The sequence below is a fragment of the Triturus cristatus genome, chromosome 4_1 (assembly GCF_964204655.1).
Source record: "Triturus cristatus chromosome 4_1, aTriCri1.1, whole genome shotgun sequence".
In the NCBI taxonomy this organism is placed as follows: domain Eukaryota; kingdom Metazoa; phylum Chordata; class Amphibia; order Caudata; family Salamandridae; genus Triturus; species Triturus cristatus.
The window spans coordinates 425476072-425488479 of record NC_140585.1 but is presented as its reverse complement, the minus strand read 5'-3'; the positions used below and the strand labels follow the sequence as shown (position 1 = coordinate 425488479).

The 12408-nt window shown below is 47.2% G+C and overlaps 1 protein-coding gene across 3 annotated transcripts in view; it reads right to left on the bottom strand.

Annotated features, from left to right (window-relative positions):
* ABTB3 (ankyrin repeat and BTB domain containing 3) overlaps nt 1-12408 on the bottom strand; it is a 677712-nt gene that overhangs the window by 109312 nt on the left and 555992 nt on the right. For 2 of the 3 annotated variants that reach the window (XM_085652553.1, XM_085652554.1), the window contains exon 6: nt 836-925. In XM_085652553.1, coding sequence (XP_085508679.1) covers nt 836-925 — 90 coding nt within the window. Of the gene's footprint in view, nt 1-835; nt 926-7383; nt 8365-12408 lie in introns of those variants that run through there. The other variant, XM_085652555.1, reaches the window with a different exon arrangement.

Sequence of the window (12408 nt, the reverse complement as noted above, 5' to 3'; positions counted from 1 at the left end):
AAACTAAAAACAATTTCTATCAGGTACATACTTTTAACATTTAACCTGCCACAAACATTCTGTCCCTCAACGGCTCTTGCTCCAGATAAAATTATTGATTTCACTAGTTTGCTTCTTTCCATTGTACCTACTTTCTAATGCATTCACAAATTTTAATTAAATTTTTTTTTATTATTTAATATTTGTGGATACATTTTAGGAGAATGCGTTGCCTGTGCTTTCAATTAAATATCATGAGATATATCTGTGTAATCATGTCTGAACAATATTTTATCAGTAGATGAATGCAAGATAGAAAAACAAAACATGATTCATAATCTCACCCATTACTTTTTATTGATGCTTTATGTCGGACATATGATTTTGGTCATTTCGGATGTTCACAGTAATGTGTCATCAGCCCCGATTCATCGAAAGCTCAGAGGCCTTCGACAGCGACCAGACAGCCAACAAATAACATCTCTTTAAAAGGAAAGTGTTTTGCCTTGTACTAAAAGACGTTATCAGTTTTCACAAATGTTGTCTCTCCAATCACTCACTGGTTTAAAGTATTGCCAGAGACATTGTCTGATAATTTGTCTGCAAATAATATCAGATTGTGTTTGTGGAAAGCTTTAGTAATTTGGTTTAAATTGACCCTGGGGGAAAGAGTCTCGTGCGTGACATGTCTATGCTAAGTCTCACGCATGTGGATTGTGCTACTATGGCGACTCTTAAATACTATTCACATAAAGTAAGAAACAAAAAGGGGACTATTTTCAAACTGGTCTCTCTGTACAGCACATGCGAGGATCTAAAGTGGCTGCTCGGAATAGGCAAAGACAGGTTGCTTTACCTCCTTGTTCAGGTCTGCTCCCGCATCCAGCAGCATCTGGACCATGGCCTCGTCGCCCCGGACACAGGCGTACATCAAGGGGGTCATGCCCTGGAGAGCGTGCACAGCGGAAGGAGACAAGGGCGGGAGATTAGGTCAGAAAACATTCAGATTTTGCGGTTGAACACTTCTTTATAAAGGCACATCAGCACACGAGAGGAGGCCAACTGGAAACGTAGACGTCATGATGAAACATTATAATTAATTAAGCTGTTCTACATCTGACTCGAGGCACTCGGGGTCAGGATCAGGGAGGCCCAGTGAGCTTGCGCCTGCTTCTGATCTCCTGGGGCATTTCTGTATTATGTAGGGCGCTACAGATGTGTGTGTGAACCCCTGTGTATTACTCATTGTATGGGTGCATACTTTACACTGTGTAATATGGAGGGGCGTTCACTCATTTTCATGAGTGCGTGGACCAATAAAATTCACTAAAAGCTAGAGGCTCTTAGGAGACACTCCAGCTGTGCAGCAGCAAGGAAGTGACACACAGTGCCTTCCCTAAGGGACTTACTGGAAGCGGGGAGGAGGGCCTTCCCTAAGGGACTCACTGGAAGCGAGAAGGAGGGCCTTCCCTGAGGGACTCACTGGAAGCGAGGAGGAGGGCCTTCACTAAGGGACTCAGTGGAAGGGGATGGAGGGCCTTTCCTAAGTGACTCATTGGAAGGGAGGAGGAGGGCCTTCCCTGAGGCACTCACTGGAAGCGGGGAGGAGGGCCTTCCCTGAGGGACTCATTGGAAGTGGGGAGGAGGGCCTTCACTGAGGGACTCATTGAAAGTGGGTAGGAAGGCCTTCCCTGAGGGACTCATTGGAAAGGGGGGAGGAGGGTCTTCTCTAAGGGACTCGCTGGAAGCGAGGAGGAGGGCCTTCCCTAAGGGACTCATTGGAAGGGGGGAGGAGGGCCTTTCCTAAGTGACTCACTGAAAGCAGGGAGAAGGGCCTTCCCTCAGGGACTCACTAGAAGCGGGGAGGAGGGCCTTCCCTGAGGGACTCATTGGAAGGGGGAGGAGGGCCTTCCCCAAGGGACTCACTGGAAGCAGGAAGGAGGGCCTTCCCTAAGGGACTCACTGGAAGCGGGGAGGAGGGCCTTCCCTGAGGGCCTCATTGGAAGGGGGGAGGAGGGCCTTCCCTAAGGGACTCACTGGAGGCGGGGAGGAGGGCCTTCCCTAAGGGACTCACTGGAAGCAGGAAGGAGGGCCTTTCCTAAGGGACTCACTGGAGGCGGGGAGGAGGGCCTTCCCTAAGGGACTCACTGGAAGCGGGGAGGAGGGCCTTCCCTGAGGGACTCATTGGAAGCGGGCAGGAGGGCCTTCCCTAAGTGACTCACTGGAGGTGGGGAGGAGGGCCTTGCCTGAGGGACTCACTGGCAGCGGGAAGGAGGGCCTTACCTGAGGGACTAACTAGAAGCGGGAAGGATGGCCTTCCCTGAGGGACTCCCTAGAAGCGGGAAGGAGGGCCTTCCCTGAGGGACTCCCTAGAAGCGAGGCGGAGGGCCATAGGGACACTTCAGGACACCAGGTCAGAGAGGCGCTGTCTAGGGCTATCTTGCTCTTGGGGTTAGGGGTCTCGGCCCTGTTCCCACCAAAGTAAGTTCGATTTTGATTGCAGTGAAAGCCTGAAGGCCGCTCTTGGCACACATGTCGTGTCATGGTCTGTTCCGGGTGCACCCATTGAGAGCAGGTAGTTCAGTGGTACTTCTGAGTTCATTTAGATCAAAGCATGCATCGAAGTCCTGTGCATAATGATAACACATGTGCTTGTAAGAAAACATGGTACGTTGTATGCATGGAAATGCTGGATACCTGATTGACTTGTTTGATATGACTGGTCTAATCTGCAGTACGTGACATGTATACAGGAAATCTCGCTCACAGTCAGTCCCTTTTCTAAAAGCAGAATATGGCATTTTATTCCAAAGGCATTTGTTGAAAGAAACACCGTTCTGTACTTCATGAGTTGGGAATGTATTTCAGAGCATGCAAAAAGGTTTGAAGAGAAAGCGATTATGATTTACGTCAATGTCGGTTCTCTGTCATTATGAGTACTTGACTTTCCAACTAAAAAAGTAGCTCATATTTGCTGAAGTCAGACCACCTCAGAATAGTTTACCGATGGATCAACCCGTTGTTTTTAGTGATATTACAAGCCTCTAACCATCAAGGACCTGCCCGGTGGACTTAGAGTGTGCCACTGCACTGTGTCGGGGAGGACAGGACAAATATATCTGGCATCATTTGTGGTAGGCACCCCATTGAATCCTCAGCTTTATAGCTCCCAGTCAGAGATACCCACCTTCCAGCTTCCCAATATTTTCATGACTGTTAGGTTAATAAGCATGTTCTGCCCAGAGTAATGCTTTATAGTTTACCAGCAGCTGTGAAGAAAGCATGACGTCTTTGGAAGGCTGTGAGTATGGCTGTGAGTATGGGTTGGGATCTCTGGCCGCTCTTTTCTAAACCGCTCTTTTTGGAGGTGTGGACTGAGATCAGTGCTAAATTTGTGCCGGTGGTTTCCGGTGCTCATATGATGGGTGGTGCAGGCTGCAGTGGTCTTCCAAGAAGGGCTCTGACACGTTTATTTTTTTTTACAAATTAAGCACTGCTGAGAATTGAGAAGGACGCACAAAGCTTACCACTGTGGCGTGTTACAGTCTCTTGCACACACTGTCTGATGACTGTGTAGTGCATATCTGTTCTTGAATGTGATTTGGGGTGGAACTTGGCTACTGGATCCATTTTTAAATAAATTACTGCATACTACTGTTTATTCTTCATTAAGAAGAAAGCACACATGATTTTATTATCCGTCCTTTCGTCTTGCATGAATGTCTCACTTTTGTACCATGAATTGTGCAAAACGTAGACATTCTATAACTATACATTTGTTCCATAATTTCTCCTTATTTATTTTGGTGTGCTCATGGAATCTGCTCTGGTCACTAGTCTTTGGAGAATTGTTTCGTCATTATCGGACTCTGGTGTGCACGGTTGCACGATGCCAGAATTTTGAACTTAAAAAGCCCACAACTGTCTGTATAAGTTCCTCAGCTGTGGTTTCTGCTCATTTCGACATTTAAGTCATTTGTTCTGTTGCATTGTGTCAGTACGCTGTATCTAATGTTTGTTGTCATCACAAGGTGACCACATGTTACAAATATTCATGTAGTTCATTTTTGGCTGTGGTTTACAGGGCCAAATGGTATGGAGAATATTGCTTCCTCGAAGGTTCATGTTCTATGAGCTATCGCTTCTCCATCTGGCATCATGAACTGACGATACAGAAGACAGTGCTCCGGCCTATTTTAGTATCTCGCAATTATCTACTGGAACCCACTCTGGTCAGATGGAACTTTTTACTTGCCTGATAGCATGGAGGGAAAATTACCGTTATCACAATTACAGTCTGCAATTTGCCATAATCAAGGACTCGAAACTTAATCTCTTGGCTCTCTGGTTTTTATTATCAACATAAAGATTTGGAGATACAAAGTCCTCAACACAAGGCACAACAAGTACATAGGCACTAAAACAAATGCTACTCTACGAAGAATCCGCATACGGCTAAAAATAACTAACAGTACAATCTCTAAAAGCATGAGGTAGAACACTACCAAGCAAATGTCGATACTAGGGACACTGAACCATACCATCTCTGTCCCTACTCTGTACTAGGTAACATCCCTACATAGCAATCCCTTGAGACCCTCATCAGAATAAAAGGTGTCAGAGTGAAACTTCATAAGAAGTCTTCACTTAGAGAGCTTTGGTCTAAGTTGCCCCCTCTACCCTTCGCCTAGCCGTCCTCTGCTTTGGGCTGCCCCGCTCTGCTCTGCCTCCACCCTCGGGGCGCTGTCCCTAATACAGTACCCCAAGTCTCCGAACACGCCCTTTGCGCCTCCTCTCCTTCCGGGGTCGTCTTTCAGTACTTTTCCACAGAGCGCTGTCCAGTTCCATCGTCCATCGCTTGGCCTTGAGTCCCAGACGCCATCCGCACTAGGAGTTACGATTGGCACATTCCAATATACTCCCATGTCTGGCTTTCTCTACATAATTCAAATTACGAACAAAGAGCTTCTCTACTAACGAGCAACTGTCCTTGCACCTGGGGTGAGATCATGCAAAGCAGACATTCTTCACATCTTTTAAGTTGCAATTTACTACAGCCTAAAACCTCTACTGGAATAAATCCCTTTTGGCCTATTGCCCTTGGCTAACATAAGAAAATACCAGGCCTTTCGCCTCAACGATATATGCGAATTCTGGCCACTACTTCGGTTACACAAGCAGGTTTCAATCACAGTATTGACATTTACGTCTTTCTTTCATGTGTGGTCAACCTAAACAACCTACAGACACGAAGTCTGGGGTACACATTTCTAACACCACATTGCATTTCCCGTAGCTAAACACTATACATTTCTCTAATACGTTTACCATGTGCTTGTACATAGCTAGCACTTCTACTTAAAATCGATATAGGTTATACAGTTGTAATACATTGCACACGAAATCCCTGAGTACACATTTGGTTATATGCGGGTGCCGACTAACAGTGAATATAACGCACCCCTACAATTCTCAAACTTTTAAACGCTACATCAGTTCCCCCCTTTGATGACATCCGTCATCACCCCATTACATTTCCTTCTTCAGAACTGATTTAAACCGTGCTAGTCATAACATTTCCATGTCGGACTCCCTCCAGTTTCTTAAGACTCTCATATTGCTGCTCCTGGAGCTTTGCCAACCTCCTCTCGTTTGCCTTTAGAGCTCTTTCAACCTTGCCTCCTTGATACCACTTCCATGCCTTCACACATCCCCACAAACAGATCACATAAACCACGGCAATAATAATTGGTTTCAATACTGAACCTAGAAATCCCCTTCCCAGATTCGCAAACCAAGTTCCCACTCTTCCAAATCCTAATCCAATCTTCTCCCACACATTCACCTCCGTCAGATCCGTAATCTCCTTGTGAATCGTCGTTATGTTGTCTATGTACTTCCCTATCTCCTTCGAGTTGTCTGGAATATACGTGCAGCATTCCTGAACTTTCAATAATTTGCAGACTCCGCCTTCTTTTGCTAACAACACATCTAAAGCAAGGCGATTCTGCAAAACCATATTCCGGATCGACAACATCTCTCCAGCCACCAATATCAAAGATCTCGCCGTGTTCATAGACAACTCATCAACTACAGTCGCCAACCTTCGGATCTTCACATCATTCAACACCACACCCATACTAGGTATCATTGCTCCGTATATGTCCCCAATCACTGCACCGGCATTTGTAGCCCTACGTTTCCTGAGCGGTCGCTTCGTCTCTAACAACTCCAAGTCCCTTGTGTGATAGATCTTCGGGAATATGATAGCCAAATAGCATACTCCATACCAATTGTCGGGTAGTCTGACATAAGCATTCGTCCCACAAACATAATACACTGTCGGGATTACCTCTACTGGACCTTGCATAAAATTCTTAGCATAAGCTTCCATTGTAAAAGTCTGAGAACAAATGCTATGTCCTACTGCGACCTTCTCCGTCTTGGATTGAGGCCGTGCAATACACAAATTCCCTCTCTGTGCCTCATCCAATGCTATTGGTCCATAACTTCCCTTAGATCTGTGAGCTCTCTCCTCGTCCGTCCAATCTACTGGGCTATCTCCGGTGTGTCGTGTCTCGGTCAACTTTCTATACCTGTCCTCTACTTGGTCTATGAATTTCTTCTCTATCTCTGATAACGCACATGTCAGGTTATTCCTGTGAGCATGCGCCGTATCCAGTTTCACAGTCGGTCTAAAATATTTCAGGAGTCTGTCCTCTTTCTTATCCAGATCATATCTATTCAAATGCTTGATTGCTGGCACCTCGGGAAGTACCGTGTCAAAATTTGAGAAGAAATACTCGAACTGTCTCCTGTCATAAAATAAACTGAGCCATATACTACAAGAAATCCCATAAGTCAATGGGAGATGATGATACTTGATACCCTCATCCACTGAAGCAGGCAACTGCATGCACACATAGCAATCCTTCACATCCATCGCATCAACATACTCATACAGCAACCTTGCATACGCGTTAAGCTTAAAATCACCCTTTGACAAATCCATGTGAAGTCTGCGAACATCTCTCAACTCCGATAATTCCTGTTCGCTAATACTGACACCACTCTGCCCTGGGGTAATAGGTGCGGGTGCTCCCTGAACCTTCCCCTCTTGCCTGTGAGCCACCATGTAGGAACTGATCACTACCGCAAATATGGTGACTACTACAACTCCGATCAATGTGCCTATTATCAGTTTAGCCCTACGATGTGGGTTTACAGGATCTGCCATCTTCGGAATATGCTCAATGTCCAATGCAGTCTCTGAAAGGATAAGTCTCTTTCTCATTAATGTCTCTTTCGTGAACTTAGGCAAACCTCCCTAACTTGTCTTCATTCTATAACGGAAAAATCCCTAATTTTGTTCTTCTTCCGCTCGGCTCTAGGTAATCTTCTTCTCTGCTTGCAACCTTCTCAAATCAATCTAACATAAGCGCTGGTCCCAACAGCTCCAAGACTCCCTGCAATATTTCGAGCTTAAGAATGATCAGTTCTTGTGGATCTGGCACAGTCGTGAACGTCGGGAACTCCAAATTGTCCAAGATCATACCTCGAATGACACTTAGGAATGGCGGACTCGGAATATGAATCGTCAAAATTCCTTCGATCTCCAATCCCGGAACTTTCAGCAACACTTCCACCCTCTGGAGCGGGACACTGTTGACCAATGTCATCGACCTCAATCTTCCCGTGCTCGGTAACCCTGGCATCAGTCACTTGATATGCCCACTCGGGTGAAGCGTACTTCCGACTTGGCACTCTTGTTCTCTTTGATCTTCTCACACCTTGAGGATTCTCCTCATCCCCTGGTTCTTCTTCTGGTTCTTCCGAAACTGGTGCAAGGTCTGTGTCTGGGGCCAACCTCAGGTTTACCCGGTTCTGCTTTGCGGGCCAAACCCTTTCCGCTTCGGTGGCTCCCCCAGTCTTCTCTCCGATACCCTGTGCACTGACTTCCTCTTCTTCGGCAGAACTCGATTCTGTACTACCCACTGCACCTCTCGCTCCTTCGCCGGTTTCTGGGTCAGTACTTTCTTCACGTCCTCCCCCAACTCGATTCAGTGCACCATCAGCCGCTTCAGCAACCCTTACAGCTTGACTGGCCCTCTCTGGCGATTCTGTCGGCTCACTGGGATCTTGGTTCTCGAGAGGGGCTGTATCTTCCAAGGGTGCTGGAACTCTGCGGGTATGAGAAGCATGCACCCAGTTCGGTAACCCTCCGCACTTGACAGCAGTGTTCGTAACAAGGATTACTTGGAAAGGGCCACGCCACCTAGCATCCAAACAACTCTTCCTCACGTGCTTTCGGACCAGGACCCAATCGCCTGGGTCCAAGTCGTGGCACCTATCACTCGCAGCTGGAACCGTTGCTGTCTGCACCTGCTGAGACACAGAACGGACCACGTCAGCAAGGCCTTTACAATAGTCCAGGATCATATCATCAGTGATATTTATCAGAGCAGTAGCAGGTATTGCAGGCAAACGCATCGCTCTTCCCATGAGGATTTCATGGGGTGACAACCCAGTTCTTCTATCAGGCACACTTCGAAGGCTCATAAGGACCAAAGGTAATGCGTCAGGCCATTTCAGAGACGTAGACGAACACACTTTCGCCATCCGAGCCTTCAGAGTTCCATTCACCTGTTCCACTATCCCTGAAGCCTCTGGTCTATAGCTACAGTGTAACCTCTGATCTATATTCAAAGCAGCGCAAAGCAATTTCATAACTTCGCTGTGAAAATGAGTTCCTCTGTCCGATTCAAAGGACGTCGGGAACCCGTACCTAGGAATGAGTTCTCTCAATAATAGTTTCGCTACGGTGAGTGTGTCGCATCTGCGTGTAGGATATGCCTCCACCCACCTGGAAAAGACACATACTATCACTAATATGTACCTCAACCCATTACACTTCGGCATTTCGACAAAATCCAACTGCATCCTATTGAAAGGTCCCCCTGACCTCCCTATGTGGCTCAATGTCACAGCAGTTCTCTTCCCTACATTCATCTGTTGGCAAGTGACACATCTCTGGCACACAGTTTCAGCCACGGCACGAAACTTCGGATTGTACCAAGTCTGACGAAACACTCTCATCATGGCATCCCTACCCAGATGTACAGCACCATGTATCAACCTCGCCATGGGATTCAACAAACCTTCTGGCAACACTGCTCGTCCATCATTCGAAACCCATATATCCACATCTCCCTTCTCACATCCAGCTCGTATCCAACTGTCACGTTCCTGATCCGAGACCCCTTCCTGAAGCTGCTTCAGTTCCTCCCATGTGTCAGCCATTGCTAACATCTGACCATACACCACCTCTTCCCCAGTTTCCTCAATGTGGATCTCAGTAAAGTTGCATCCCTGCTCTGCACAAAATCGAGCTACTTCGTCTGCATAGTTATTTCCCAACGAGACAAAGTCGCTTCCCTTCGTGTGGGCTGCACATTTAACAACAGCAATTTCATCAGGACCTTGCAATGCTTTTAACAATTTCCGCACATGATCACCATTTCTTATAGGAGAACCTGAAGACGTCATAAACCCTCTCTGAGACCATAGCTGTCCGAAGTCATGAACCACACCAAACCCATACTGGCTATCCGTGTAAATAGTTACACGGATCTTGTCGGCTGCCAAACAGGCACGAGTCAGAGCAATGAGCTCAGCCACCTGCGCGGAGTGTACTCCTTCTAAACAAGCGGCTTCAACCACACCCGTAATGGTGCATACAGCAAACGCTGCTCTCAATCGACCGACACTGTCTCTTAAACATGAACCGTCCACGAAGAAAATCTCATCTGACACTGGGAGCGGTTCGTCGACAATGTCGGGTCTCGGTTTGGTGCATAGTTCAGTCACATCGAGACAATCATGGTCCTCACAATCTTCATTATCATCTATTTTTAGAACAGGTAACAGTGTAGCAGGATTTAAAACAGCACACCTCTTCAATATCACATTATCGGCTGCAAGAATAACTTGCTCATAACGAGTCAGCCTATTATTCGTGAGGTGCTGTGTTTTAGTCCTAGTCATCAACAATTCAACAGAATGTGGCACATGTACAGTAAGTGGATGACCCATCACAATGCTCTCACATCTCTCGATGCTGACACCTGTTGCCGCAACGGATCTGAGACATCCGGGCAACGCAGAAGCTACTGGATCTAGAGTAGCTGAGAAATAAGCAACTGGTCTACGGACACCTCCATGATTCTGGGTTAACACTGCTAATGCGCAACCTTCTCTTTCGCAGCAGAACAATGCAAATGCCTTGTTATAATCCGGCATTCCCAACGCAGGAGCGCTACATAAGGCTTCTCTCAGCCTCAGAAATGATTTCAAACAGTCGTCGTCCCATGGTACCGGATCACTTACATCCTTTCGCGTCAGCCGCTGCAAAGGCTTCGCTTCAAAGGAAAAGTTTGGGATCCACTGGCGGCAATAGCCCACCATTCCCAAAAACATTCTAACTTCCCTCTGCGTCGAGGGAACTGGCATTCTCAAAATCGCATCAATGCGATCTGGAGACACCTTCCTTTTACCCTTTTCAATTCGGTGCCCCAAATACTGTACCTCAGGTAAACAGTATTGCAGCTTGTTTGGAGACACCTTGTGACCGTTCTCTCCCAGGAAATTCAACAACGCAATGGTATCGATCCTGCAAGCGTCTTTTGTCTCTGACGCGACAAGCAGGTCGTCAATGTACTGCACCAAAACAGAGTTTTTCGGCAACACAAGACCTTCCAGATTCTTCTTTAACAGCTGATTGAAAATCGATGGGCTCTCCGTATACCCCTGTGGGATACGGCACCACGTTAATATACGATTTTCTAGCCTAAAGGCAAAAAGAAATCTACTCTCTTCATGTAGGGGAATCGAAAAGAATGCCTGACACAAGTCAATCACTGTGAACCATCCAGCTTCGCATGGGATCTGGAACAGTATCACAGATGGATTCGGTACCACTGGACAACATGGAACAACTATGTCGTTTATTTTCCGCAGGTCTTGCACTATCCTGAACTTCCCACTTGGTTTCTGCAGTCCCATAATGGGTGAATTACATGGACTACCCATGATCTCCACCAGTATTCCCTGCCTAATCATAGACTCAATCACAGGTTTGATCCCAGCAATCGTCTCAGGCGACAGTTTATACTGAGGGGTTCTCGGGAATTCCGCGTTTGGCTTAACCTGTATCTTCACTGGTTCCACTCCCCTGACTAAGCCGATCTCCTCTCCGCTTAGATCCCACACATCGGTCGCAACTGACTCCCTCAAGTCCTGTGGAAGCTCCTCCACTGTCAGAGCCGGGTACACTTCCACGCACACCCGCTGATTTGCAACCTTAAAGGTCGCGTCATCATCTCTTGTCTGTACCTCTACTCCCTTCGGGGTACAGTAGATTGTGCAATTGAGCTTACACAATAAATCTCTTCCCAACAGACAAACAGGACTAGAATCGCACACCACGAACTGATGTCGATCCCTAAAGTTTCCTATCCTGACGGGAATCGGTTCCGTCAAGGGGCTAACTAGTCTCTTGTTCGCCACTCCAACCACTTGTATACTTTCTCCCGAGAGGGCTACCCCCGGAACTACTGCTGATCTTATGGTTGACCTGGTAGCCCCCGTATCTACCAAAAAGGTAGTAGGGCGTCCATCGAGTTCTGCTTCCACAAAGGGTCCTCTCTGATCTACCTCTAGAATAGCCCTAAGTAGGCAATCATCATCCTGACCTAAACTTAGCTGCGCCAGCAAATCTGCATCCCTCTCCTCTTCCACTTCGAACATGGGCATCTGCAAATAAGTCCGAGCTCCCTGCTGTATGTTCTGCATCCTGGGTGGCTGGGGAACCTGCACCTGCGAGACGCCTGTCCCCCCTTGCATCGTTCTCGGTACAGTCACCGTCTGTACCTGTTCCGCCCCAGGGACCTGACCCATTCCTCCCTCCATCTGCGGCTGATTATAGGGGTTCAAGGGACACTCGCGCCTCCAGTGTCCCACCTGGTGACACTGGTGACAAGCAGTTGTCTTCTTCAAGATCGCTACCTCTATTCCTGTCCTAGGGTCTACGGGTCTCGGCCTTCCCTGACCCTGCATATTCTGATTCCCTGTCTGATAATTTCCCTGTCTTCGCCCCACTTGACCCCCATTCGGCGGTCCCTGAGCCGCTTGCATCTGAATGAGCAATAAGTTATCCTTCATCTTCTTGTGCTTGGACTCAATCTCATCCGTGCAGTATCTAGCATACCGCAAGATCTCATCTACAGGCTTATTCTGCCAACAGATCAAATGCTGCTGTATCATGAGACTGACTTCGGGTTTCAAACCCAGCACGAACTTAGACACAAACTGTCCCATGTCCTTCGTTTCCAGCTCATCTAAACCACTGTACTGCTTAAAAGCCTTCAAAAG